We start from the raw sequence: 25118 nt of genomic DNA, 5'->3' as shown, positions 1-25118 counted from the left end.
TGTCATGTATGTCAGGGTAGCATAGGGCCTTGGCTTTGGTCAGGTCACATCAGGGCTTGAGTTGGCTTGGCTTTAGGTTTTTGGTCTCGAATGCAATACTGCTCTTCAAAGCTGGATTGTGTTGAACGTTAGATGGCCTTTTTTTGGGGGTAGGTACCGTCGTTCGGTGTATCATTCCCGAGACATGCTGAGCTCGGCTTCCCCTAATAATGTGTTTCTTTGTAAGATGTGGTCTGGTGATATATCTCTAGGGAGGATATCTTGCAATCTAGACTGATTGATGGGCATATATAGTCGACATGCAAGGGGTTATCTGAGACCTGTTGTGTCTCGAAACTCGAAGCCCTCCAAGTGGACAGATGCTATAGATGCCAAATGTCACTGATATGTGGTCCGTGCGTCTCAGCTGTTTCTCTCCAGAATGTCAACTCAAACCCTCCAACACAACTAAACATGACCCTACAAACATTACGTCTCTGCAGGCCATTGGCTATCAGGCCACTGCGGTCGGCCACTTCACGTCTGCAACTGCAGCCCATCCTTCGAATGGCCAGTACGCTCCAATTCGCTGAGGGCGAAGACACACAGCAGCTTAGTCGCGATGCCGAGGTTCTGCTGAAGCAGGGGTGGGCCCTTGATGGAGAAGGAATGGGAATTACCAAAACGTTTCACTTTAAGAGCTATTTCAAGGCAGTGGTAAGTTTTGCTTTTTCCAGCGTGTTATTGCACCCTGTTCTGTGGTCATAAGCGTGCCCTCTAATGGGTGAGGACATGCTGACGGCTAACTGCGGACTGGATAGTCATTCGTCAACATGATTGCTGCAGAGAGTGCATCGAAGAAACATCATCCCACTATGACAGTGGTATGTGAAGGTCACTTATAGAAAGGAAATTAAAGCTGACGTGCTGCAGCGGATCGGGTCGGTCGATGTCCACTGGACCACTCATCGCCCGCGGGGCTTTACTTCCAAGGATGTGGCTTTGGCTCGGCACTGTGAGCAGGGCGCTGGCCTGATGGCTGTTGATCCCAGTCAGGGATTGAACTGTGCCAAAGGAAAGTAAGTGACCTGTCCATTTCGAATGGCCATGCTCCGAGTCTCGAATTTGAGGAGGTGGATATTCATCTTTGCACCGTTTCATTTCTTTGTGTATGATCTACAATTTGTGGGATATTTCAGGGGCGATGTTTTGAGCTATTCCTGTCTGTATTATCACCCATCACTCCCGACGTTAGTCCCCCCACCGGGCTAGCCAGGTTGTGAATTTCCCCTTGAAATCTTCAATTCCTCAATTTCAGCTCCAATTTGTTTCTCCCGAAATCGTTGTCCTTCATTTGTGTCACGTCCCAAGGCCATGACGTTCGGACAACGGTCCTGCAGGATTTCTCACGTTCCGTCATTCCGATGATCATTTCCTTAAACTTCGCTCCTTTTCCTATGCTAGTATTCAGTCCTGAACTTCCAACTTCCTGGTGCACGCCATGGTTCAAGACCCTCAGTCCTTTGGCGAGCGCAGAGGGCATCGGCTCGCTCCGCTGCAGACCAATTTTAGCCGACCAACGGCTTCGAAATCCCAGTCGCGGCTGCAACGGCCGCGGCCGACAGAATACCCAAGTACCAATGGCTCAGAAGGCCCAGTCCCGCTTCAAAGTCCGATCACGGTAAAAAGGCAAACTTCCAAAACAAGTTTGCGCAATCTTTTTGGCCGCGAGAAAACTTCGCGCGTTCCTGAACCGAAGCTGGACGAAGTCGACGAGTCTCTTCCCGAACCGCAGACGGCTATTTTGTCTGAGACGCCAATGTCGCCCTCCTTAATGAGTCCCCGCACCATTGACTCGACCCCTACGGTCACCTCCCCAACGACCGCTCAGCGTCCTCGCGCGACATTGAGGACCGCCCGTCCGAAACCGTTAGAGGAAAGCTTATCCAAGCAGGACCGATATGGTTGGAAACCACCCCCGTTGTTCCAAGCGTACCCTCAATCCACCAAGCATGACTCTCTATCCGCACCTGCGCTCTCCGCCGACTCAATTTTGCGCCTGCACGCAATACAGGCGAAAAACTCGACCGATGAAGGCACCACCAATGCGCTAGAACAAGACGAGGCTGCCAATGTGGCGCGCAAGAAGCGCGAGCAAAAAGAAAGGAAGCACCTCCGGACACTTTCTGGGACAATCAACAAGGTGGAATGGACGCAAAAGATTTATGTGCTCGCGACTGCGGGTTACATCCTGCAGTATGCAGGGGATGGAAAGCACGATCGCTTGCCGGAGAAAATGTTGCTGTTGGGTCCTAATTCTGTCGCATTTGCCAGTGATGCCATTCCGGGGAAACATTGGGTTCTTCAAGTGTCTCATAATCCTTCATCAGACCCAAACTCCAGCGTGCCCGAGCCTCCTAAACCTCGCTTCTCACGATTTAGCTTCGCACGCTCTAATACCCGACGCTTTGCGGGCAGCTTTCTCCTCGTCTTCGATAACCCGGATGCGATGATCAGTTGGTTGACGGCAGTGAGAGAGGAGATTGAGAAACGGGGAGGACCGAAGCTCACGCAAGAGAAGCACTCTGAGGACCAGATTCCCCAATTGCGATCTAAGTCGAGTATCAGACAGATGGTGAAGAAGGATCCTCATCGTATCTCCAGTCTGTTCCTTCAGCCACAAACGCTTCAATCTCCCAGTGAGGAGGATGATGGGCAGTCTGTCGGTGGCACGACATGGCAATCCCGCCGTAGTTCATACGTATCAGTCAATCGCCGATCCGTCATTGAATCTCGATCTGGGTCAGTATCGACTAGTCAAACTGAAGCTACGAATCCTGCGAACGGATCCGGAGTTTCATCTGTTTCTGATCTACGTTCCTCGTCAATCCCTTGTTCGAATATTCCCACCTCGTCGGTGAACGGTGCTTTCATGTCTGATGAGCCCCTGCCTGAAGAGGCCGAGCGCCCTCCTACGCGCAGTCCACCGCCTTCGAGTCATGGAATTCGACAGTCCGTGTACACGTCTCCAATTCTTCCGCCGTTGCCCATAACCGACGTAATGGAGGACCGACAAGCCCCTTCGCCGCCTGTGCCTGAGAATCTCATTCGGTGTGCATCCCCCCCGCGCCAAATTTCAGTGTTCCCTCCTTTAGCAAGAAATTTGTCCCTAGAGGATCGGCGCCAATTACTCATGCTTCTCCGCCTCTTTCGGGCAACGCGTTCGCTCGTCGGGTTGATCAGACTGACCCGAATATGTCTACATTCTCTTCCCCGCCGCAGTCTCCAACCTTTAGCATTGCCAGTTTGCGTCAAACGGAATCATCCGAGCCTAGGCGTATTCTGCGTGTGTCAAACTCAGAAGATGCATTGGCAATGACGGTGCGCTCAATCCAGAATAGCTCTATCTATTCCCGCATGCCTCACGCACCACCTCCAACAGGACCACTGCCCGATCCGACTGCTTCTTCTCGTCCGCCGAGTATGGTTGGCCGTTCAGGAACTAGTCCTCAGGCTACCATTGAGCCGCTGGTTCCAACAGCTCCCGCTGCTCCAGCAGACCCAGCGCCGCGTAACAGAGTTTCGACGGTCTATCCTGATAATCACCCTTTGAGCATGTCTCGCCGCAAGAGTATGCCAGGTCTAGGATTATCAATTGGACCTGCTGCGCCACCTCCCAACTGTCCCCTTCCTAAGCTTCCTTCCCTTGCAAATATCGTTAGCACTGCTGCAGTTCAGTCTCCACAGACGTTGTCCCCTTTGTCCCCGACTTCTCCAATGGAACGTTTTTACGGATCCCAGCCAGTGCGAGACCATGTTGAAGATCGTCGAGTCAGTGGAAACAAACCTGGGAGTCCCGCAGCTCAAACAAAACCACATGCGAAAGCTCGGCATTCGAAACTGGTCAAAGGACCACCAGTATAAACAACTCCTTTCAACATAACATATCGTACACGACACTTCGCTGCTCCCTCAAAATACCCCTGACGTCGATTAACTTCGACTTCTCATCTCTTACGCTATCATCTCTCATGAAATTACTGAGATACCACTCCCTCAATCCTCGTTTTCGTTTCTCATATTGACTTCTCAACTGTGATTATTACTACCATTATATCTGTCGTTTTGCGAATCACGGCATCGGATTTTGCACATGCATTTTATATTTCCTTCGCATCCATCAATTTTTTATCCACTACACAAGACGATACCCCCTTCGTGTTTCATTCTTCACCTTCTACCTCCTCTTCTGCCTCCGCTTCGCATAAGCGTTTATTGGCAAAGGCCTTGTATTTGTATATACCCATTTATTTGATTCTGGGATGGGATCGGGATTGGGATTGGGATTGGCATTACTCATAGAATGTGAGGACCTGTTGTGTTACCATCATTGCTTCACGATCTGCCTATCTTGTATTTTCCTCACATAAGTTATCTAACTTAGTGTGAATGTCTGCCTTGCTATAGATGGGCCTTGCTTTATTACGTAGGTCTACGTGGGAGTCCTTTTTAAATCAAGCGCAATATAATCAATGCATAAATGCAAGCCTTATACGCCATGAGAATCCTGTGAATGAATACAATACTCGCGGAAAGTAGGTTTGTATCCCGCTTCTCTGATCGTATGCGATACAACAACTTAAACAATGTTCGGGATAGAAACATTACTCTGCTTCTTCCTCCACTCGTGCACTCAGATCTCGTTTCACTACGGACGCGGGTGTCGAGGTTGTTTCGGCGGAGGTAGTCGTTGCGGAAGCAGTCGTTGTTGAGGAGGCTGAAGTTTCAGTGGCTGCAGGGGTCAACGTCTTCTTGGACTTTTTGGCTGCCTTTTTGCTCTCCTTGGTCTGTAGACAAGATGAATGATTAGCAAAGTGATTTAAATAGGAAAAAAGACCTGATTTTACCTCTTGCCAGCCCCATAGAGGCTTGAAACTGTCGAAGAATCCAACATCCTCAAACAGGTTGGGGAACAGCCAGAGACCGGGAGGAGCAGCGAACACAGTAATGCAGAATAGAATCAAACGGAAGATGGACATGGCGAAGAAGAGACCGAGCAGTCCCATCATTCCAACACTCAGGTACCACACACCCTGGCGCAGCATGATGGGCCAGAGTGGGAAGAGAACAACAGCGAAAATACCAGCAACGACGGCGGCGGCCATGGCCTTCTGCTTCCACTGGGGACCGTCGTAGAGCCAGACGTAGTGCATCATAGGGTCGGTTTCCTGGTGCTGCTCGATCTTGACGGTCCACAAGCCCTTGGTGCGGTTCTTGGGTTTGGCATGGTCGTGACCGGCATGTGGGTCGACTTTGCTTACTCGAAGAGCTAGCAGGGACAGTGGGAGGAGCTTAAATACGTTCTCTGCTGACGCGCGGTCTGTCACGGGGGGTAGGAGGGAGTTTTTCTTTGCGGCAGCTTTGGCGTATGCGGGAGACTCGATGGCACGGATTGCTCGCTTGACTGGAGCAAAAAGACACGGTTAGATGTTTCGGTCTAGGTTACACCGACATGGGTCCATATTCTAGCTTACCCTTGAACATATCCTTGCGCTGGCCGTCCATGATACATGTGCGCGGCTTGAGGCTCTGTGAGCGCAGCCAGTTGGCGACTGCAATGGCCTTCGGGTCAGGAGGGTTGTTGGGGTTCACGGGAACCTGTTGTTGTGTCGTGTGTTGATGTTGCTGGGGAGCTTGTGCCTGGCTCTGTTGCTGTTGCTGTCCGGGCTGTCCACCTTGTTGCTGAGCTTGTTGAGCTTGTTGAGCTTGTTGAGCTTGTTGAGCCTGCGCTTGCTGTTGCGCCTGGTGCTGCTGCATTGCTCGCATCCGCAGCTGTGCGACATACTGCTCAGTAGTCAAGCCGAGCTTCTCGGCGTCAGCAGTGAGCTGTTCGCGCTGCTTCTGGGCGAATTGTTCAGGTGTCATCCCTCGTTTGGCGGCCTCGGCGGCGAACTGCTGCTGCATTGCCGCCATCTGCTGAGGGCTGGGGCCGGGCGCAGCCATAGTGAAAAGATCCGGCGATTAAAATTGGGATAAGAAAAAGAACCGAAGCCGGAAAGAAAATTGGTGCGTTGAAGGGGGAGGGTGGGACTTGGTGAAAGAAAGAAAGAGAAGTGGCCAGATTGACTCAGGTGATTTCAGGTGATTTCAGGTGATCGACCCGCAGCTGTCCCTCACGAGTCTCCAGTCCCCAACTTCAACTATGAAACCCCCATGTCAGTGACTTATGATTCGTCGGCCACCTTGGTGAACGCTACTTGGGTGGCTGTTCTCCTAGTGAGTATCTCCATGCAATACACAACCCACGGTGTTAATTCAGCCAGAGTGAACGTGATGTCGCCGGGCAAATCCCACTCAACTTCGTCACGAACCCCGCGGTGTCGCTATCGGCTGCCTGCTTTGGAAATGGCATATATGATAAATCTGCCGCGACGGAATGTTTCTCGAACTTGCTAGCAATCGGATACCGGCGCCTTCATCTCGACCTGTACTGGTCGCCGGACCGCAGAAAATGGTCCTTCTGTCCGGTCACTGTTCCAACGAAGGCCGACGTGATAGTGTCTTCGGAGACATCTACTGTGAGTAGTACCTCACAAACTTCGACCATCACTACTGCGGCTACGACTTCGACGGTTGCTGCACAGCCCGCAACCATCACTGCCTTCGACGATTCACATGGAAATACCCTCTATGAGCTAGGTCCGTATAGATGCACAAACGATCTGGATCCGTACACATTGGCCGAGATACTTGCGGGCTACTTCTCGGAGACCAATGCACGACTAACCGTATATACGACGTATCTTGCTCTCAATCTTCATGTCGCCGCCAGTGACTCGGCACCGGACTATCCGGCTTCTGCCGTCACTGGAGATCAGTTGCCATCAGAAGATGAGCGAATCGGCCGGATACTTGGAATTGCCCTGGAAGACTTTCTATACAGCCCTGTCCAACTGGAGGCAGACCGAAGCAACTTGAATGAGTCTTGGTATAAGGTCGAACAGAGCTATATGCCAATTACCGAGTACTTCACTATTCATGAGAATGAATCAGGCGACCAAAGCACTCCTGACGGCTGGCCGTCATCAAAGTATATTCAGCTGGCGAAACGTGACCGAGTACTTATTGAATATGGCTCGGTAGATCCTCAGCTGGCGGACTACGACTTATCTTTGGATGAAGATTCGATCTTCCCTCCTGGATATCTGACATCTGCAGTGAATGTCTCTGCAACAAACAACGGCACCCTCACATCAGGCTGTCTATATGAACCGAAAGCTACAGCCATTTCTCAGGCCAATTCGTCATGGGCAATGTCCGATGGCATACCTATCCCGGACGGGCTTCCCATATACGATACAATGGCGTCTATATCAAACGCTCTGTCCGATATAACATCTTGTGGAATGTCACCGATACTCAATACCACTCTATTTGGCGAGACTGCCGACACCAATGTTGAACACTACCGCAATGTCTCTCTTTCGACGTCGTGGGCCTGGGCTTTGGGAGAGCCTCGCGATGCCACTTATGGCGGAGGCGAGGGTGTTACAAAATATGATCGCTGTGCCATTATGGATCTCACATTGGACGGCAAATGGCGGTCTACAAACTGCACTGAGCAGCGACGCGGTGCCTGCCGAATTGGAAACTCCCCCTTCTCCTGGGTTCTATCGGACCAATCTGCATATTTTTCTAATGTCTCTGAGACATGTCCAGAAGGAGCGAGCTTTGCTGTACCTCGCACAGGTCTTGAAAGCAAATACCTTCACAAGCACCTCCTTTCTTTGCCCGAGACAGATATTAATCCCTCCTCTACAGACGCCACTCTGCGCGAAGTCTATCTCGACTTCAATTCAATTGATGTTACTTCGTGTTGGGTTTCCGGTGGCCCCAAGGCCGTTTGTCCCTATGCCTCCAATCCGCAGCAAATTGAACGAAAAACTGTGCTTGTTGCTGCGATTGCTGGTATCATCATTCTCATCATCGCAGCCTTGACTATCTTTGTTAAGTGCAATGCCAATCGTCGGAATTCACGGCGCGGGAAACGTGTTATTGAAGGCTGGGAATACGAGGGTGTCCCCTCGTAATACGCCTCGGCCTTTGATCTTCTCGTATCTAGACTTTCTTTTTTAAGACTGTGTGGAACCATATACAACACTACTTATACCTCCTGGGTGTTGCCAGTTTACTTGATCAAATGATACCCATCAGGCGCCGAAATGCTTCCTTTTACGCACCATACACCTCCAATAAACTGATTAGCTCTTGCTCCCCCGAAATACATTCAACTCGTCATACGAAATACTGACGACGCAAATCTATTATATAAGCCTTAAAGGTTTAATGCTTCTTACAAGTTCGGATATTGTTATGACAAATTGTTCAATTGGAAATCTTACAGATCCGAAACTAATATCAATAATGAAACCAAAGCGTTAATACACCCAACAGTACCCAAACATATTTTCATGAAAAAAATGAACAAATCAAAGCGGGATATCAGAGTCCCCAAATAAACAGTCGCTAGATGCCATTCATAAAGACAAACCACAAACTCCTCAAAATACAAGTGATATCATGTTCAAAGTCCGGCAAAGCGGGCCCAGCCAGCTGCCCGGGCTGGGGATGCGCTGGGGGTTTGATGCTGGGGAACAGGGGGCGCATCCTCCAGGATGGGCTCACTGCGACCTTCTTCAGCGACCTTGCCGCTGACGTCGCGGCGGCGACCAACGCCCAGACCTGCAATATAGCTTCCATATGAGGAAAGAGAGGCACCCACGCCAGCTGCAATGCTTGGTCTGGCAGTATCCGCGCCGGAGTTGCTGACGACACGGCCTTGACGGTCACCTTCGGCGGCGTTGAGGGCTCTGGGTACATATGCATCTTCGCTATCATCATCTTTCTTGAGGGCTTCATAAGCGGACAACTTATTGGTGCGTTTCTTTGTAAGCTTGGTCGGTTTCCTGGCAACTTCATAGCTGGGTTCGCGGGCGGTATCCAGTCCGGGCTTGCCAGGAACATCCAATTCACCGTAGAATCTGGGGGGCGGAGGAGATCCAGGGGTCTTGGGGGAGACAGTGACTGGCTGGGCCTTTTCGTTGTAGGATATGTTAGGATTGTCGCTCAAAACAATGCGTCTCACGGGATCAGTGTCCTCGGGCTTCTGGGACAAAATCGGCTGCGGAGTGGGCGGGTTGAGCATGAGAGGGTTGAATGGAATAGAGCCACTACGCTCATCATCCATAGGATCACTGTGCTCCTCGGGGTCAGGGAAGATATCCATGCGCTGGTCACCGACATCCAGCTCACGCTGGTTGTCATCATTGCCGTAGTATTCATGCGTAGTGAGGGATGCATACTCCCCTCGAACATCTTCCGGGATAGCACTTCCAACGCTGGGAGCAGGCTTGGAACCATAAGCGAACCAGTCACGAATTCCGCTACCGGTGGATGTGTTACTGCGCCGGCTATAAACAGATGAGGACTGGCGCAGTGTATTTTCGTTCTCGTGGGGAGCTTCGCTCATCGGGGATTGAGTGCGTTCGGAGTATGCTACCCAATTGTCAGATAAAGGACTGACAGTGTCCGATCTATCGGCAGTTCGGGATGACAAATGACGCATCTGAATAGTAGCATCAATCACTTCCGGGGAATGAGAGGCAACATTTCGGTATTCTGGAGCCGGTGGGGGCGTCGGGGATGTAATATCATATGGCTGGCTTTCGCTTTGGTGAAACAGCATCTCCGGGCTTGAGGGATCCGAATGAGGCTCTATGGGGGATTCAAGGTGAGAAAGACGGTGTTGATATAACGAGGGCTGCGACTGTCGGTGGTCATTCATCATATCCATTCCTTCGTAGTTGGAGTCGGCACCAAGGGATTGTTCACGTGTGTGCATAAATGGCATGCTACGAGGACGCCCAATGAGTGGATCCTCCATGGAGGAATTGAAGGTAGATTGACTGAGATGCTTCTCATCTTCGTCCGTCTTCTCACGGTTACTCTTGCTCTTTCGGGGGCGCGCTGTCAGGTTATCTTCGAGTGGGTTCATATCAGGCGGGAGACGAGAGATCTTGCGGAAGGTGATTGCAAAGAAGATACAGATGAAGAGTGAGATGAAGTGGAGTCCACCATTTGCAAGAGCCAGAATGAAGGTGGTCTCGGACAACTTGACGGTGATGTCGCTATTTTTGAACATGGTGCCCCAGTGGTATGCGTTAGATGTCCACTCGCCATATGCGATGAATGCGGTAAACACGTAGAATGCGATGAGTCCCAAGTCCAGGGTTGAAGCGAACAGCCCATATGCGGCCTGAGAGCCGGAAGGTCGAGTAATGGGAGAACGAGCATGGTGACAGATACCATATATGGTGTGAAGGATGGACACAATTGGCTGGTATCCATGTCAGCAAGGGAACTTGTTGGCCAGCTTGTCGGATGGATATACTTACGCCTACGCGAATGATCCAAATAACCGTCGTCGCAGCGCCAGTGATAACAATTGAACAGAACAGGGACCCAAGTGCTCCCAGGAGAGTAGCGACACGTAATGTGAGTTGAGCTATCCGTGCCCACTTGACGCGATCCTTAGTGTAGGGGCTCATCGGAGTCCATGAACTGACCGTATTAAAGGAACCCCACTGCATCCACCATTAGTAGAATCCACATTGAATCTCTGGAACGCACATACCGTATCTGGGTGGCGATTCACATTCACCAATGGCCCTGTTGGTCTGGGTTTTGGAGCTGGACGTGTCCAGCTCGCCTCGGTCGCTGCCTTCGGGTTGAAGGCCTTGTCGGTCGGTCCACGGAAGCTATACGCAGCCGGACGATCGTAAAGGAATGGAGGTGACGATCTCCCCATGGTAGCGACTGCGAAGGACTCGTGGCATCCACGCGCAAAAGAGTAGGAATGTCAGAGAGTGAGGCTGGAATGTGAGATGTGACTGAGATGTGACAGGTGAGAATAGAGCTGCGAGTCAACAAGATAGTCGGCCCGGCAACCGGTATCACGTGCCTTATCAGATTGATCTCCGCTTGTCTCTCCGCGATGTCTCCAACTATGCACCATGCGCTTGAACGGGACACTGGCATGTGCTCAATGCACTGCGCAGACTACCTACAGGCCTCTGCGGTATAAAAGTCTTGCGGCACAATTCCTTTCCCCGAGGCGATTCAACAGTCATGTTGCGCCAACCGGCCGACCAGTTCGGGTTGCTATCGTGGGCTCTGGTCCAGCAGGATTCTACGCCGCCTATCGATTGCTAGGTAAACATCAAGATGCAATAGTTGATATGTACGAGAAGCTTCCTGTGCCATTTGGTCTTGCTCGGTATGGTGTTGCGCCGGATCATCCCGAAGTCAAGGTGAGTGATGGTCACGGCGAACTTATCACGGAACTTGAAAACTAAGTATATGACCAGACTAACCGCTTTCTAGAACTGTGAGGATAAATTCACAGAAGTAGCCACCTCGTCGCGCTTCAATTTTGTCGGGAATATCAACCTCGGCAACGATCTTCCGCTTTCCGCCCTCAAACCCCACTACGATGCCATTCTGTTCGCCTACGGGGCGGCAAAGGACAAAGAGCTCGGAATTCCTGGGGAGCAGGCATTGAATAGTGTACACTCTGCCCGTGCCTTTGTGGGGTGGTATAATGGTCTCCCAGAACACCGGGATCTCGACCCCGACCTAACGAGTGGGGAGGAAGCTGTGATCGTCGGACAGGGCAATGTTGCACTGGACGTTGCCCGTATTCTTCTTTCGGACATTGATGCACTCCGCAAGACCGATATCACGGACTATGCACTGGAAAAGCTTGCTTCGAGTCGCATTAAACGTGTGAGAGTTGTTGGGCGTCGCGGACCGCTACAGGTGAGTCAAGCTGGTCTAGCGCCTTATGTTCCAATTGCTGATTCATTTGACTTAGGCTTCATTTACTATCAAAGAAGTCCGTGAATTACTTCAACTCCCGGGTGTCTCGTTCGACCCGATCCCGAAGGATATCTTTCCGCCAGAAGATGTGGTCTCAGCATTACCCCGGGCACAGAAGCGTCTAATGCAGCTTCTAGCCAAGGGGTCAGCCAATGATCCCAATCAATCCCCCAAGTCGTGGTCGTTGGACTTTTTGCTTGCGCCGGACTCGCTATGTTGGTCCCCAGAGTACCCGTATCATTTGTCTCATGCCCGATTCTCTCGCAATGAGCTCGATCCTTCCGATCCTCATAGTCCCAGTTCGAAAGTCTTCCCCAAACACTTGTCGAATGGAAAGCGTGCGCAGATCAATCTCCCAGCCAGCGTGTTCTTCCGCAGTGTTGGCTATAAATCGCTTCCTCTCCCCGGGCTGGAGGACCTGGGTATCGACTTCGATGCCAGCCGCGGAATCATTCCGAACGATGGCTTCGGTCGCATCACGAGTCTTTCGGGCAAGGGGGCACCCGAGGTACTTCCTGATGGGTCTCTGATTTCCACCTTGCCTGGACTGTACTGTGCTGGTTGGGTCAAGCGGGGTCCTACGGGAGTTATCGCTTCAACTATGACCGACGCTTTTACTACGGCCGATACCCTGGCACAGGACTTGGCGAGCAGTGCTGACTCTCAATCCTTGCTTCATGCACCTCAACAGAGCAGTGGGCTCGGCTGGGAGGGAGTCAAGGCCGAGGCTCAACGCCGCGGTCTCCGGCCTACATCTTGGCAAGATTGGTTGAAGATCGATGCCGCTGAAAAAGAATATGGCCAACAAAAGGGCAAGCCCCGGAATAAACTCAGCCGTGTAGAAGAAATGCTAGAGGTGCTTGGTTGAGCTTTGTATGTAAATTAAAATTGTATAAATAGATCGATTTAGATCATTACTCGCAACTCTCCACTGAACTCATGACGAACTTTCGTATACCCTTTTGTCTCGTATCATATGTGCATTCCGCACTTACATGCCGCACACACTGTCATCCACCGCAACGTAGGTGGCGGAGATACGGCCCAGTTGCTCGGCCTGGCCATTGGTCAAGGTGTTCATCGCCTGAAGGCCGATGTTGAAGCCCCCTGGGGCGGCGTCAATGGCAAGGACATTTATGGTGTTTTCATATTTGCCGTTGGAGTAGTGCAACTGGTAGCATTTGCCGCAGTTAGGGCTGTTCCAGGACGGGATGGTGAGGGCACCGCCAACGTTGGGGAAGTTTGGCAAAGAGCCGAAGGTAGTATATCCAAGAGGGATCAACCCGTTGATTCCGTCGGAGCAGGCGACGGTCGTCAGAGGTGATGCTTTCACATCGTATTTCGTATCATAGGAAACAGATACAGTTTCCTCTCGAGCGACCACTGTGGGAGCGGCGACGGCGAGGTTGACGACTGCCAATAAGGTGGAGGTGAGTGCAATAGTGAACTTCATGGTGAGAATCTCGTCCAGAGTAGATTTAGTTTATGTATGAAAAGATTGAATGTTTGTGTTGTCTTGTCCATCTCCAGCTGCCTCACCAGGTGGTTTATATATCTTGACCACCAGGCCTCCCGCCAAGTATGATTCGATTTCCTCCCATCATCACCGCTGTTACCCGGTGCAGGTCTTAGAGACATCCAGCTGATACTCAAATAAGAGCCTTTCATCTCGGGCCCACCATCACCCGATACTTCCGTAGCAGAGGACTGGAGAAACCGGTGCAATGAGGCGGAAGATCAATGTGGGGTTGACTAGGAATGTGCGGGCAAGACTGAGACATACAGCATGCAAGATGCTATTTCCAAGTCATTCATGAATGCCTGACCTCGTAAATAGAGAAGATCGACCTTTTTATGCTATGATGCTACAGCATAGATGGGTGGCGGCAGTCAAGGTTGCATTTCAATATCGACCAAAATAGCATTACAGCCGCATTTTATTTCCATCTATATAATATCAGACAAAATGAGATTGAACAGAGGAGAATAACTAGGTGGAACACATCGAATACAAACAAAAGGGAGAAAAAAATAAGGTATCAAGGGTACATGCAAATATGCAAAAAGAATAAAAAAGAAACGTCCCCGGGAAGGCTCGAACTTCCAACCTCCTGATTAACAGTCAGACGCGCTAACCAATTGCGCCACGGAGACGAACTTGTTGAAAGAGGCTGAAGGGTTGTGATTGTTGACCGACGCTGGAAACATGGAAGGCTTTTCCATTCTCCCCAGTTCAAAATAGCCCCCACATAGTCCTGATGCTAGGAAATTAGCTATGAGTGACAGCTTTAGTTGAATTTACAATACTGCCCAAGCCTTGGCATTGAAGGCTTGGCCATATCATAGAATGTCATCTAGTTCATCAGACCCTAGGAAGGTAGAGTATACGTAGTGAACGTGCAGCTCTGGCGTCTTGTTTCTCTCCCCGAAATAGTGTATAATTTCTGGGAGTCACCACACAAAGGTAGTGTCTATAACTATGGAAAAACTCTAGCATATAAATAATTATAATAGCAGACTACTTGTATCCAAGAGTTGCAAAAGTACTGTGGAGGTACGCTTAGGCATCCTGAACCCTGCGTAATATTATTCATCAATTGCATTCGATTGTTCAGCATCTAATACCATTTGAGGAGCAAGAAACCCGGAAATAAAAAAACAAAAATAAAATCGGACATGCGCTCATAGGCTGATTTCTCAGCAGCATCTTGTGGGGAGGTTGTAGCCCGGTACTCATAATATTGGACCGAACCTAGGTAGGAAGCTTGATCTTCACCTCCACTATCCCAATCCTTCCATCCCCCCCTGACCCCCTAGCGAAATGAGGACTTGCACAGACCTCTCAAAAATCAGGGTGTATACAATCCCAAATTGCACGAATAGGCAAATTCTCTATACGGATACGGGGCGAAGTACAGTATGTCTGCCACAGTGAAGTTCAAGAGATATTTGCTGTGCTTTCGGATGTGCGTTCGGACTTGCCACTAGCAACGTGCCTCGTCGGATGTACACTGTACTGTATATGTAGGAACGTTTGATCGACATTGCATCAGGTCAATCACATGGCGTTGGGTTGGAACAGCGATCATGAAAGGTTGACGACTCCAATACCAGCAATGCCCCCCACGAGGAACATCTCCAGGCCATGGACGATCCATTGACGATCCGTTGATGATGCAGCTTGGATTGCCCTCACTACCAAGCGCAGGAAATCTCGATTGATGGCTTGGTCCACTAGTGGGCCAGATCGCGTCAAATACGAAGGGGTCAACTAGCCAACCCACTTGGCTCAGTGACCAACCGCCGAAACCCTCGAACGGTGGCGCTGGCGGCAAAGTCCGCTTCAAATCTTAACATGATTCACTTCTGATGTCGATCACCAGCGCAATTTTTGGATGAGAAGCAAAGTTTCAACTGGGTTAGGGCTCGGTACAAATTCTGAACCGTCCAGGGTGGAGCGTTCCAACCTGCCTGATGATTTGCCCAATGGAGTATACAGTCCTGTACAGTCATTTGCTCCATCAATTGAACTAGCGCGGACTATTGTGTGGAACCCGTGGAAGTCCGCTGCCATTGAACTCCTAAGCCTTTTTGCTCCGCTTGGCAGAGTGGAGTGCATCTATGCTCCCCATCCTTTTTCAGGCAGATGATTATTATACCTGCAACCCCCTCGTTTTGATCAATCTTTTTTTGTTGGCAACGCCTTCATCATGTTGTCCCTCGTTCTACGCTCTTTAACGTCGGATCATGGTCTCGTTCCTCGTAAGTGGGAGTTCCGCGAGGAAGCTCCCCTGCTGGGGTCCGATCGTTCACTCTTTATTGCCATGGGAATCATTGCGCTGATGTCCCTGGTGTCCTCTCTTTTCCTACTTGCGTTTCTGACCTACCGATTCATTTACTGGCAACGATACTACAAAAACCCGCTGGCAAAGAACCAATATGTCGTGCTGATTTATAACTTGCTGTTGGTGGACTTGCAGCAATCCATCGGTTTCTTGATCTCTCTCTATTGGGTATCGAGAGGTGGTGTTCACTTTGGCGAAGCTGCCTGTTACTTGCAAGGATGGTGGATTCAGACAGGTGATCCTGGCAGTGGATTGTTCGTCTTGTCGATTGCTCTCCATACCGGTGCAGTCGTTCTGCGTGGTCGTCAAGTGACATTCAAAACCTTTATCTGGTGTGTGGTCGGACTTTGGGCGTTCATTTTGGTTCTGGGATTCATCCCCGTTGGATTATACGGAAAAGAGGTCTTTGTGATCTCCGAGGCTAACTGGGTACGTTTCTCCATTGAACCGATCTCGGTCTTGAGACCCCTCATACTGACTCCTCGATAGTGCTGGTTGAGCCCCGATCATGAAGATGAACGTCTTTGGGGTCACTACTTCTGGATTTTCGTCTCCGAATTCGGCACCGTCGTTCTCTACGCCATGATGTTCTTCTACCTACGACGCCGTATGCAACAAGCGAAACAACTGCGCCGGGGCCAACAAGAAAGTCTGCAGCGTCTCAATCGGGTCGTCATTTACATGGTTGTCTACCCTCTGGTGTATCTCGTTTTGTCTCTGCCTCTTGCCGCCGGTCGTATGGCCACTGCACGTGGGAGTGCACCCAGCAAAACCTACTTTGGTGTTGCCGGTTGCTTGATGGCCTTGTCCGGTTTCTTCGATGTCTTGGTTTACACCCTGACCCGTCGCCATCTCCTGATCGACACCGAGCACAGCACTACCGATCACAATTACGACAACACAGACTCGCAGTGGCAGACCAACATCACCACGAATGCTGTTGGAGGCTCAAAGCCACGCAGCAAGAAATACCGCAGCAAAGGCGGATCTCGCTTTGGCTCCCGATTCCGTCCATCTTCGAACCCGGACGTCAAGCGAACCAGTCCCTTCGACGACTCGACCGATGATATCGTTCCTAAGAGTGAAGTGGAAATGAACAACTTTGGTGGTGTGATTCAAGAAACCACGATCGAGATCTTACACGAGCCGGTCTCCGCATATGAGTCTGATGAACACACGGAGCGTCGCAACAGCTGAATTTTGGATGCCCAGACTATGACTATAATACTTTTTTTTTTGTTATTCTTACGATATTGTACATAATCACGCTCCCCTTCTACCTCTCTATACTTTGGGTAATTCCCACTCCACTGACGGACATTTGTCTAGTATCTGAAATAATTACATGTCCCGTCCCACCTCCCCGTTCCATGGTGTTCCCATTCGCCCTCTCCAGGCTGAGCCGACGGCATCCAGAGGCTGATTCGGCTCTCCACCAAACGAGCCCCATCTGCAGAGCCTGACCAGCTGCCAGTGGAGACGAGAACTAGACTGCGGTCCCTGCACAAGCTAAGCCGCCCCGGAACCCCTGACCCCAAGCCGTGGCCTTGACCACGCCTACGGTAGGCTAGTGTATGCAAGTGCATGCAGGCGAAGGAAAGAAACCGACTATCGTGTCGATCCAAATAGAGTGCAGTCTAAAACCACAACCCCAATAGGAAGGCCTTCCCCGACCTTCCCGACCATGCCGAACTCCCCCTGACCCGAGCAGAACGTGAAGACTCAATTTTGGATGCGGGCCCGTTCGCACGTCGAGCTTCGCCAGCCGAACCAGTCTGGAACCGTTCTGGTTCTCTCTGGATGTGGTCAATCTGGGTGGACTTTGGTGGAGACGGGTTCCACTTCGGATTGAGATGTTGGAAAATTTCCCTGTACAAAAGCCGATCCAACAGGAGAGTTTAGACGAGCGACTTACCGAGTGACTAAGGGTTGGCTGCTATTGACGTGTCGGAGATGGGCCAATCTGGGAGGATTTGCCTGTGAACTTCGTACAGCCTTCACATGGCGTGATCCATGGATCGGAGTATGCATGGGTTGAAACTGACCATGAGGGCGCAACACTGTACACCAGGACATTTTCAATTCCTGGTAAGAATATCGAACATAGAACAGAGGGACTTATATCCTACATCACGTATTGACTTATTTACTTATTTACTAAATTACCACGAACATCTAAACCGCCATAAGAATATGAAACAGGAAAATACGAATCTTCAGTATCCAATGGCTTAGTGGCGCAGTGGTTAACGCATCGCACTGTGAGTATTTTCTCTGTCCAGCCGAAACCCAAACATCGACTAATTTCCCTAATAGTGTAATGCGAAGATCCCGAGTTCAACTCTCGGCTGAGCCTCATTTTTTTCTTTTTCTTTTTTGTCTTCTTCCTTTTCTGGCTTCCTGATCTTGATCTACGAGCTTCTGTTCAATGTGCCTATCATTCCTAGGCTTAGTGGCGCAGTGGTTAACGCATCGCACTGTGAGTATTTGCTCTGTCCAGCCTAAACCCAAACATCGACTAATCTCCCCAATAGTGTAATGCGAAGATCCCGAGTTCAACTCTCGGCTGAGCCTCAATTTTTTTTTTTTTCATTTTTTGGTCTTCTTCCTTTCTTTTCTGGTTTTCTGATCTTGATCTACGCCTTTCTGTTCAACGTGCCTATTATTTCTGGGCTTGATGGCGCAGCGGTCACCCTTAAGCTGGCGAAAGCGAAACACGCCGGCACTTGAACGATAATAGTCATTGATTGAAACTGGCGAAAGTGGTAAGTGGTAGTGTAGGGAGACTTTTGTGACGGTATGTATATGAGTAAACACCCAATATCAAAATTCTAGTTTATACTGAACCTACTAGTCCTGAACAGTGGCGTCACTGGAATGAGTGGAAAGAGTAAGCCAAATTTTATAAGAGTTTCACGTGGATTTGCTGAGAAGATGAGGTGATTGTCTTGAGTGTATTCTTAGGTTGAAAGCACATATGTCGAAGGGTCATAACTTCTACAACATTGATTTCATAGCTTTCGCTCCCTAGTTCTTCCCATTCTCCATGTCCTTCCAACCTCCCCTGCTCTATTGATCAAATCAATCGGTTCTTGGTCTCAGTTTGTATCACTGCTCCTTCCCCTCTATTGCTTGAATTCCACCTTCCTCAGATTTCCCACAAGTTGCTAAGCTCCATCTTCCAATATTGTTCCCCACTCCAAGCTTGTGCCTGCCGTTCGACCACGAGGTAAACCAAAGACAGGCAAATCGTGATAAGAATCCGGGTAGGCCTGTCTTTTCTGGATCCTTTCCACTTGTCACTCTTTCATCCGAGGTCGTCTCTGTTGGCCTCGCTAGCTACCGGGTTGGAACACATCTAACCAGGGCATTCTTGTTTGCTAGCTACCCTAGCAAAGAACGCAAAATGCCTTTGTACCCAGATAATCGAGCCTGTACAAGATGTGGCACGGTTGGGTTTACCAACCAAACATGTCCTTTCTGCCCCTGCTGCCTTTGTCACGAGATCGACCACCCTGCTTCCAATTGCCCAAACGTAGCACCTTGTGGAAAGTGTGGCAGAAAGGGCCACATAACCAAAAACTGCCGGAAACTCGTGGAGACGTTCACCGAACAAGAAGAGAGGACCAAGAGATTTCAACGCGCCAAAGAATTGAAAACGATGGAGTCTCTGAGTGGAAAGACCCATCACCATGGAAGTTGGAAAGAGCGTCCAGCTTACCAGGATCCCGGCCAGAAAAGAAAATGGACGACGAAATTCCAAATTTCCGAGACATCATTTGAAGAGACCAGACATTTCAATATCACAATGAAGCCGCCGGCCCATCATGATCCGGAGTGGTTCAAAATCCCTCAGGATATTCGAGACGTACGTATGTTCGAAATGCCCTATTTATGAATGCCGTGTTTGTCGTGTCTAATGTAATTCACATAGAGTGTCATTGTTGAAGAGCCTGTCAATTTTCCTCCGCTCAAGCCCACTTGCCTTACACTTCTCCAAGTTATTATTGATGGGGCAATCCCAGCATGGAACGATGCACCCTATGTTCAGGAAATCCATGTCCGCGGAGGCATTGAAGCTGTCGCAGACACCCTCCTTGGTTTTGTCAGACCCGAGATCCTCCAACTACAGGGTCACCCAATCTGTAGGGAAACCCTTGATGAAGTTCGAAGCATGCAAGATGATGATAAAGACTGGGACGGGAACATGGGCTACATGGACTACATCACTGATGCAAGACACCGGAACTATAAGAGATGTTATGTTGGACAATGCACTGATGGCGAGCGTCGGATTCTCAGACAGCATGTTCAGGATATACTACAAAAGTCGCGCCATAATCTGCATCATTTTATTGTCTGGATGGGAAACGGACAAAGAAATGTCAACTTTATCCGACTCTGGGCTTGCCCAGAGTCCGTCACGGAGAGCGGTGAAGCCTCCAATCGGAATTGGGTTAAAGTCCGGATGAATCTTCTGGAAGCTCTCTTTTGCAAGGCGTTTTTTACTCACCATGGAATTATGAACCGGCATGAGGGCAACAGGCTTCTTCAACTGAAGAGCTTTGGCTTAAATCTTATGACCCCACTGGCACAGAATGGAGTCAAGTTGGACTACGACAGGCTGAAATTCGTTCATGAATCTGATGCTTCCCCAGACCCTCAGATTGTGTTCTGGGGCAAGTTTCGATCACAGCAAAAAAGTGAAGCGAAGAGACGGAGGCTTAGGCAGCTCAAAGCTACGCGTCAGATTTTCCGATGTGATTTCAACCTTGCTTTGCAGAAAGCGTTGCATGACAATGTGCTATTCCAGGAGCTGAAGGAGTCGATGACCAATGTCAGCGGAAGGTCTGAAAGTGCAATCAGAAATAGACATACCCCATGCTTTGGTACACTAACGGCAAAGATTGGCATCGTCCTTGACTATGCTGGGGTTTCTCCGGCATCCAGCTCGCTAGGCGAGTATGACTCGACGGAAAAGTTCTCGGATATACTGCTTCCATGGGCACTCGAGCGCTGCAAATTTGACGAGACAAATGTCCTTGTTTGGACGTTCAATTTCCGCGCATTTTCTCCAATAAACCAAAACAATCTCTCAAACCGCTTTGAGGATACCCGCCATCGTCACCAAGAAATATTAGATACTAGCAATGCAAGAATCATTATTCTTTGCGGCTCTCGTGCTGAGGAGGCACTACAGTTTGTCCCCAAGATTCGCTATTCTCTTGAATTACGAGGTTTTCGTTTCTCAATCTACATTGCAAACAGCCACATATCCAGTGGGGTTTCAAAGCGTCTATTCATTGTATGCCCAGTCTTACCCGCCCGAATTTGGTCCAATATTCGATGCAATGGAGCAATGATCAGCGAAGCAATTCGATTTGCCACCAGTATGCTGGAGCTTGAAGGAATTCGTCCTTACTCTGTCAAAACTTCTTCAATCCTGGGATCTATCCTTTCGTGGGCAAGAATGGAGAAGTTAGGAAAAGAAGCTGTTACGTTAGAAACGATGGACTTCAATGTTGCACTCTGGCTTAGCCGAAAAGGAATCGGCTTTAAGTGCCTTGAGGAAATTGTGAAGCTGTCTGGAAACCTTCCCCGAGCACTTTTGATGATACTGTATGCTTTGAGACGGCAATTACAGAAACCAGAATGGTTTACCAAGCGACATTTACCCTTTGAAAACCAAGATGAGCAATTACCACCCAAAAAGAAACTCTGCAATGGGGCTTTGGATATGAAATGTTGCAAAGATGTTGAGAAGATCGTCAAGAAGGCCACAGATAAAATTGATGAAGAGTATGCGCAGAGGCTACAAAGCCTTGTTGAGAAACCTTCCTTGATCGCTGGACCCCATGCCTCCCAAAGCCCAGAAACCGACGCACAGGATATATCCAGTGACGTTGATCTTTTATTGGGCAAACAGCTACCAGATTCAATGATTCTAAAGAAAGTTCATTCAGAGATCCTACTGAAAAACCCCAAGCCCATGACACCAGAAGAATACAAGCGCGACAGCGAGCTAGACACAGATATTGCAGATCTTGTGCCGCTTTGCACCGAGGCCATAGACCTCGGAATTCTGGAGCCAAGTCTCCGACGAGCGAAACGAACAAATCGCGAGAAGAAAGAGGGACGTATCTGGAAGAATCAGGTCAATGTCTTTCGCGACAAAGAATACTACTACAGAGCTAACCCGGACATTGATCAACACCGAACAATCTATGTCAATTATTGCCCAATTGAGCTCCCACGAGGTGAAGACATAGGAGATGGAACAGTTCAGGTGAAAATTGAAATAACCCCTCCAGGCGAATCTCATCCTCAATGCTACTCCACTCAAGCCACCGACATGGATCCATCATGTTGCCTAGCATTTCAGGTGAAATACAGCCCACACAACGGTCCTGATATTACAAAATACGTTACGCATTCGAGACTGACGTCTGTTTGGAAAGCCAACACCTTTGTCGACGTTCTCAGGGGCAAACCGATTGAGGAGATAGCCTGTACTCCACGACGGTATATCTACTTCTGGAAGGATAGTCGCATTCCACCTGGGCTTGAAAAATTTGTGGGTGGCGGTTACACTGATGGAACCCCTTCTGGTCAGTAGTTGATCATTTCTAGTCCTCAGCTTACCAATATGCAAAGATAATTCAGAGTCCCCGGTCACCTCATACAAGAGAGACGTTCAAATTATGACGCTGTATCTAGATATATCGTGATAGTGTAAACATGAAAGATAAAAAGACACTTTAGCGAGAGGTTTCGAGAAGGACACTATTACGGAGTAGAGGTAGGTGCATTTGGAGGCTATAATTGGATAATTTGACGTCATAAGTAGTACTCGTTTACCTTGGTATATAGTATCATGATATGTCAATTTACTCCTTACCAAGACTATAGAGAAATCGAGTCCTTGGAAGAAAAAAACCCATCTCTACGCGAATCCAATTTTGAAAAGTACGCCATAACCACCCCCACTGGTTATTCACCACCCTATCAGCCGTATGAGACGGCAGTGGGATTTCTCTTTTGTCTCCTACGAAACATCATTGATTGACGATCTCTGCTACTCGGAACGGGAACGGACGTTGTTCGTGCGGCGATTTGGTTGACATAGTTTCATTGGCCAGCCAATGCTTGCTGCCTATTTTCTTCCGAGCAGAGAAGATACTCAAACTCCAAGGACAGAACTGCCAATCTCCCCGAAAATTGAACTGAGATCGGGGACCCGGTGGACATCCGAGCTAGGCTGTGCGGGGATTTGAGGATCAAGAGAACATCTTCCAGAGATCACTTCTTCACCAGTCTGACCTGTGCACTGAGCTGCTCTATTGCAATATCCCCAGAATGACCGAGTCCAAGTCAGTGGCCATCATCGGAGGTAAAAGCCCTCCTCTTCAACAGCACCAGACAGACTGACGAATCTCCCAGCCGGCATTTTTGGACTTTCGTTGGCCATTGCTCTGCGAGAGAAGAGTAAGTCTGGCCCCAAAGATGAAAGATACCTGGATACGGACTGACCCTCTGGACAGACTATGAAGTGACCGTCTTTGATCGAAGCCAATATGATGCGAATGAATATGACCCCGCATCGGATGATGTTCAGGCTGCTTCGGCGGATCACAACAAGATCGTATGGGACTAATCCTGGAACGAGGAGGAAAAGGCCAACACTGACCACGCCAATAGTTTCGTGCTTCCTACGGGAAAGAGATTCACTATCAGCGTCTCGCTTTCGAGAGTCGCAAGGCATGGATTGCCGAAGACGAGAAGCGAGGCTTCCCGGAACACGGCAGTGAGAGTAATGACCGGATCTTCGTGAACAGTGGCATGCTTCGTATCCAACCGTCAGATCAGTTATCGGCACTGGAACAGGAAACCCTCGCCAACATGAAGCGGGATGGGCTGAGAGATACTCAGTTTGTCAAAAGTGACCCCGCGGATTGCCAACGCGCTGGCACATTGGGCTGGAAAGAGAAGATTCTCGACTTTCGGATTCCTGATTCCCCGGGCAATTCGTACGAAGCAGTGCTGGACTCAACGGCTGGGTTTGTTCGATGCAGTAAGGCCTGTGCCCATTACCAAAAGCTGGCGGCCGAGAAAGGAGTCAAATTTTACTTGGGATCTGCCGGAGCGGTGGAATCGATGGTCAAGGTCAAAAGCAGTCTGGAACCAGGCAAAGACAAGGTGACAGGGCTCAAAACTCACAGTGGCATGATACATGAGGCCGATGTCGTTGTTGTGGCTGGTCAGTCGCCCTGACACCTCTCGACTCTCTTATACTAAGTCCCCTTCGTGTAGCCGGTTCATTCTCGACGCAATTCCTACCTGAGTTGAGTTACCATCTGGAGTCCTCTGCTGGGAGTCTTGCCACCTTCAAGATTGACAAGAATAACACTGCCCTGTGGGAGAAATATTCACCAGAGCGCTTTCCAGTTATGGCTTGGAAGAGCGTACCTCGCGATATTTCTGGCAAAGACACGGGGAGTATTTATGTTCTACCAAGAACTCCAGAGGGCTTGGTGAAGATTGGTTACCGTGGGATCAAAGTAATCAATGGCGGCTCTTTTCACTCTCTTGACTTTGCTGATTAGGTTAATAGTGGACAAACTTTCAACCAGCACCACAAGGCGCTTCATTCACTCAGGATGGTCAATGGTCAGTCCCCCTTCCAGTTGAAGAGTGCGCAAAGCTACCGGAGCCGGCCATCTACTGCATCAGTCAGTTTGTGTCCACATTTCTACCAGAGTTTGATGGAACTCCATTTTTCTCTACAAAGCTTTGCTGGTATACGGATTCACTGGATAATTCCTTCGTGGTAAGTCATGATCATAGTACGAAGCGGACCTTACTGATCCCCAGGCTCTCTAGATTGATCATGCACCAATTTTTGCGGAGAAATCGGTATTCGTGTGCACAGGGGGCAGTGGCCACGGCGCCAAATTCTTACCAGTACTGGGAAAGGTCCGAAGATTGTCTACTCAAATCATGAGACTTTTACTAATATCTATGACCAGCATGCCGCGGATATTATGGAGAAAGGAGGTCAAAGTTCATCTTTTATGCGAGAGTTCTGGCGCTGGCGCCCCGATGCCCCAAGAAGGAATGGACTTGAGGAGGGCCCTGACGGACCGAGAAATATCTCGCAGCGCCAGACTTGAGCTGCATTTACTCATATACCTATCTCATCATATTGTATACCGTGATATGAATGGGACGCTGGCATGTGCGGGTGCACCTTTAGAGGGAATGGCATTTATCAACATTGATATAGTCCCATTGACTGTAGCTGTAGCAATTAAGATTGTAACCCTATTAAAAGGCAGAACCTCAAGCAAAACTGAACCA

The 25118-nt window shown here is 49.5% G+C and overlaps 10 protein-coding genes across 10 annotated transcripts; 7 read left to right on the top strand and 3 right to left on the bottom strand.

Moving 5' to 3' along the window:
- Positions 1 to 453: 453 nt before the first annotated feature.
- N7511_007534 (4a-hydroxytetrahydrobiopterin dehydratase) lies at positions 454 to 1062 on the top strand (the record flags this gene model as incomplete). Its single annotated transcript, XM_057129911.1, has 3 exons — positions 454 to 696; positions 801 to 863; positions 913 to 1062. The coding sequence occupies 3 exons, from the start codon at positions 454 to 456 to the stop codon at positions 1060 to 1062; spliced, it is 456 nt and encodes a 151-aa protein (XP_056981694.1).
- A 418-nt stretch (positions 1063 to 1480) lies between these two features.
- Positions 1481 to 3903, top strand: N7511_007533 (peptidase family M20/M25/M40 protein; the record flags this gene model as incomplete). The annotated part of the gene is made up of 2 exons (XM_057129910.1): positions 1481 to 3090; positions 3153 to 3903. The coding sequence occupies 2 exons, from the start codon at positions 1481 to 1483 to the stop codon at positions 3901 to 3903; spliced, it is 2361 nt and encodes a 786-aa protein (XP_056981693.1).
- A 740-nt stretch (positions 3904 to 4643) lies between these two features.
- N7511_007532 (Sec62 family protein translocation protein) lies at positions 4644 to 5982 on the bottom strand (the record flags this gene model as incomplete). Its single annotated transcript, XM_057129909.1, has 3 exons — positions 4644 to 4826; positions 4887 to 5443; positions 5514 to 5982. 3 exons carry the CDS (start codon positions 5980 to 5982, stop codon positions 4644 to 4646), a joined length of 1209 nt encoding a protein of 402 aa, XP_056981692.1.
- Positions 5983 to 6192: 210 nt separating this feature from the next.
- Positions 6193 to 8069, top strand: N7511_007531 (Lectin C-type domain protein; the record flags this gene model as incomplete). Its single annotated transcript, XM_057129908.1, has 2 exons — positions 6193 to 6255; positions 6303 to 8069. The coding sequence occupies 2 exons, from the start codon at positions 6193 to 6195 to the stop codon at positions 8067 to 8069; spliced, it is 1830 nt and encodes a 609-aa protein (XP_056981691.1).
- A 494-nt stretch (positions 8070 to 8563) lies between these two features.
- On the bottom strand, positions 8564 to 10846 carry N7511_007530 (uncharacterized protein; the record flags this gene model as incomplete). Its single annotated transcript, XM_057129907.1, has 3 exons — positions 8564 to 10375; positions 10434 to 10622; positions 10673 to 10846. The coding sequence occupies 3 exons, from the start codon at positions 10844 to 10846 to the stop codon at positions 8564 to 8566; spliced, it is 2175 nt and encodes a 724-aa protein (XP_056981690.1).
- Positions 10847 to 11051: 205 nt separating this feature from the next.
- Positions 11052 to 12784, top strand: N7511_007529 (NADPH-adrenodoxin reductase; the record flags this gene model as incomplete). The annotated part of the gene is made up of 3 exons (XM_057129906.1): positions 11052 to 11348; positions 11422 to 11856; positions 11912 to 12784. 3 exons carry the CDS (start codon positions 11052 to 11054, stop codon positions 12782 to 12784), a joined length of 1605 nt encoding a protein of 534 aa, XP_056981689.1.
- A 123-nt stretch (positions 12785 to 12907) lies between these two features.
- On the bottom strand, positions 12908 to 13369 carry aspf13 (allergenic cerato-platanin Asp F13; the record flags this gene model as incomplete). Its single annotated transcript, XM_057129905.1, has 1 exon — positions 12908 to 13369. One exon carries the CDS (start codon positions 13367 to 13369, stop codon positions 12908 to 12910), a length of 462 nt encoding a protein of 153 aa, XP_056981688.1.
- A 2257-nt stretch (positions 13370 to 15626) lies between these two features.
- On the top strand, positions 15627 to 16958 carry gprD (the record flags this gene model as incomplete). Its single annotated transcript, XM_057129904.1, has 2 exons — positions 15627 to 16190; positions 16251 to 16958. The coding sequence occupies 2 exons, from the start codon at positions 15627 to 15629 to the stop codon at positions 16956 to 16958; spliced, it is 1272 nt and encodes a 423-aa protein (XP_056981687.1).
- A 2611-nt stretch (positions 16959 to 19569) lies between these two features.
- N7511_007526 (uncharacterized protein) lies at positions 19570 to 22377 on the top strand (the record flags this gene model as incomplete). Its single annotated transcript, XM_057129903.1, has 3 exons — positions 19570 to 19633; positions 19787 to 20609; positions 20712 to 22377. 3 exons carry the CDS (start codon positions 19570 to 19572, stop codon positions 22375 to 22377), a joined length of 2553 nt encoding a protein of 850 aa, XP_056981686.1.
- Positions 22378 to 23117: 740 nt separating this feature from the next.
- Positions 23118 to 24931, top strand: N7511_007525 (NAD(P)/FAD-dependent oxidoreductase; the record flags this gene model as incomplete). The annotated part of the gene is made up of 8 exons (XM_057129902.1): positions 23118 to 23151; positions 23202 to 23246; positions 23303 to 23403; positions 23460 to 24018; positions 24072 to 24319; positions 24373 to 24588; positions 24642 to 24734; positions 24788 to 24931. 8 exons carry the CDS (start codon positions 23118 to 23120, stop codon positions 24929 to 24931), a joined length of 1440 nt encoding a protein of 479 aa, XP_056981685.1.
- Positions 24932 to 25118: the final 187 nt, after the last annotated feature.

Source organism: Penicillium nucicola, assembly GCF_028828085.1.
Source record: "Penicillium nucicola strain IBT 29836 chromosome Unknown utg000008l, whole genome shotgun sequence".
Classification (NCBI taxonomy): Eukaryota; Fungi; Ascomycota; class Eurotiomycetes; order Eurotiales; family Aspergillaceae; genus Penicillium; species Penicillium nucicola.
The sequence above is the reverse complement of the archived record's forward strand: the minus strand, read 5'-3'. Positions and strand labels throughout refer to the sequence as shown.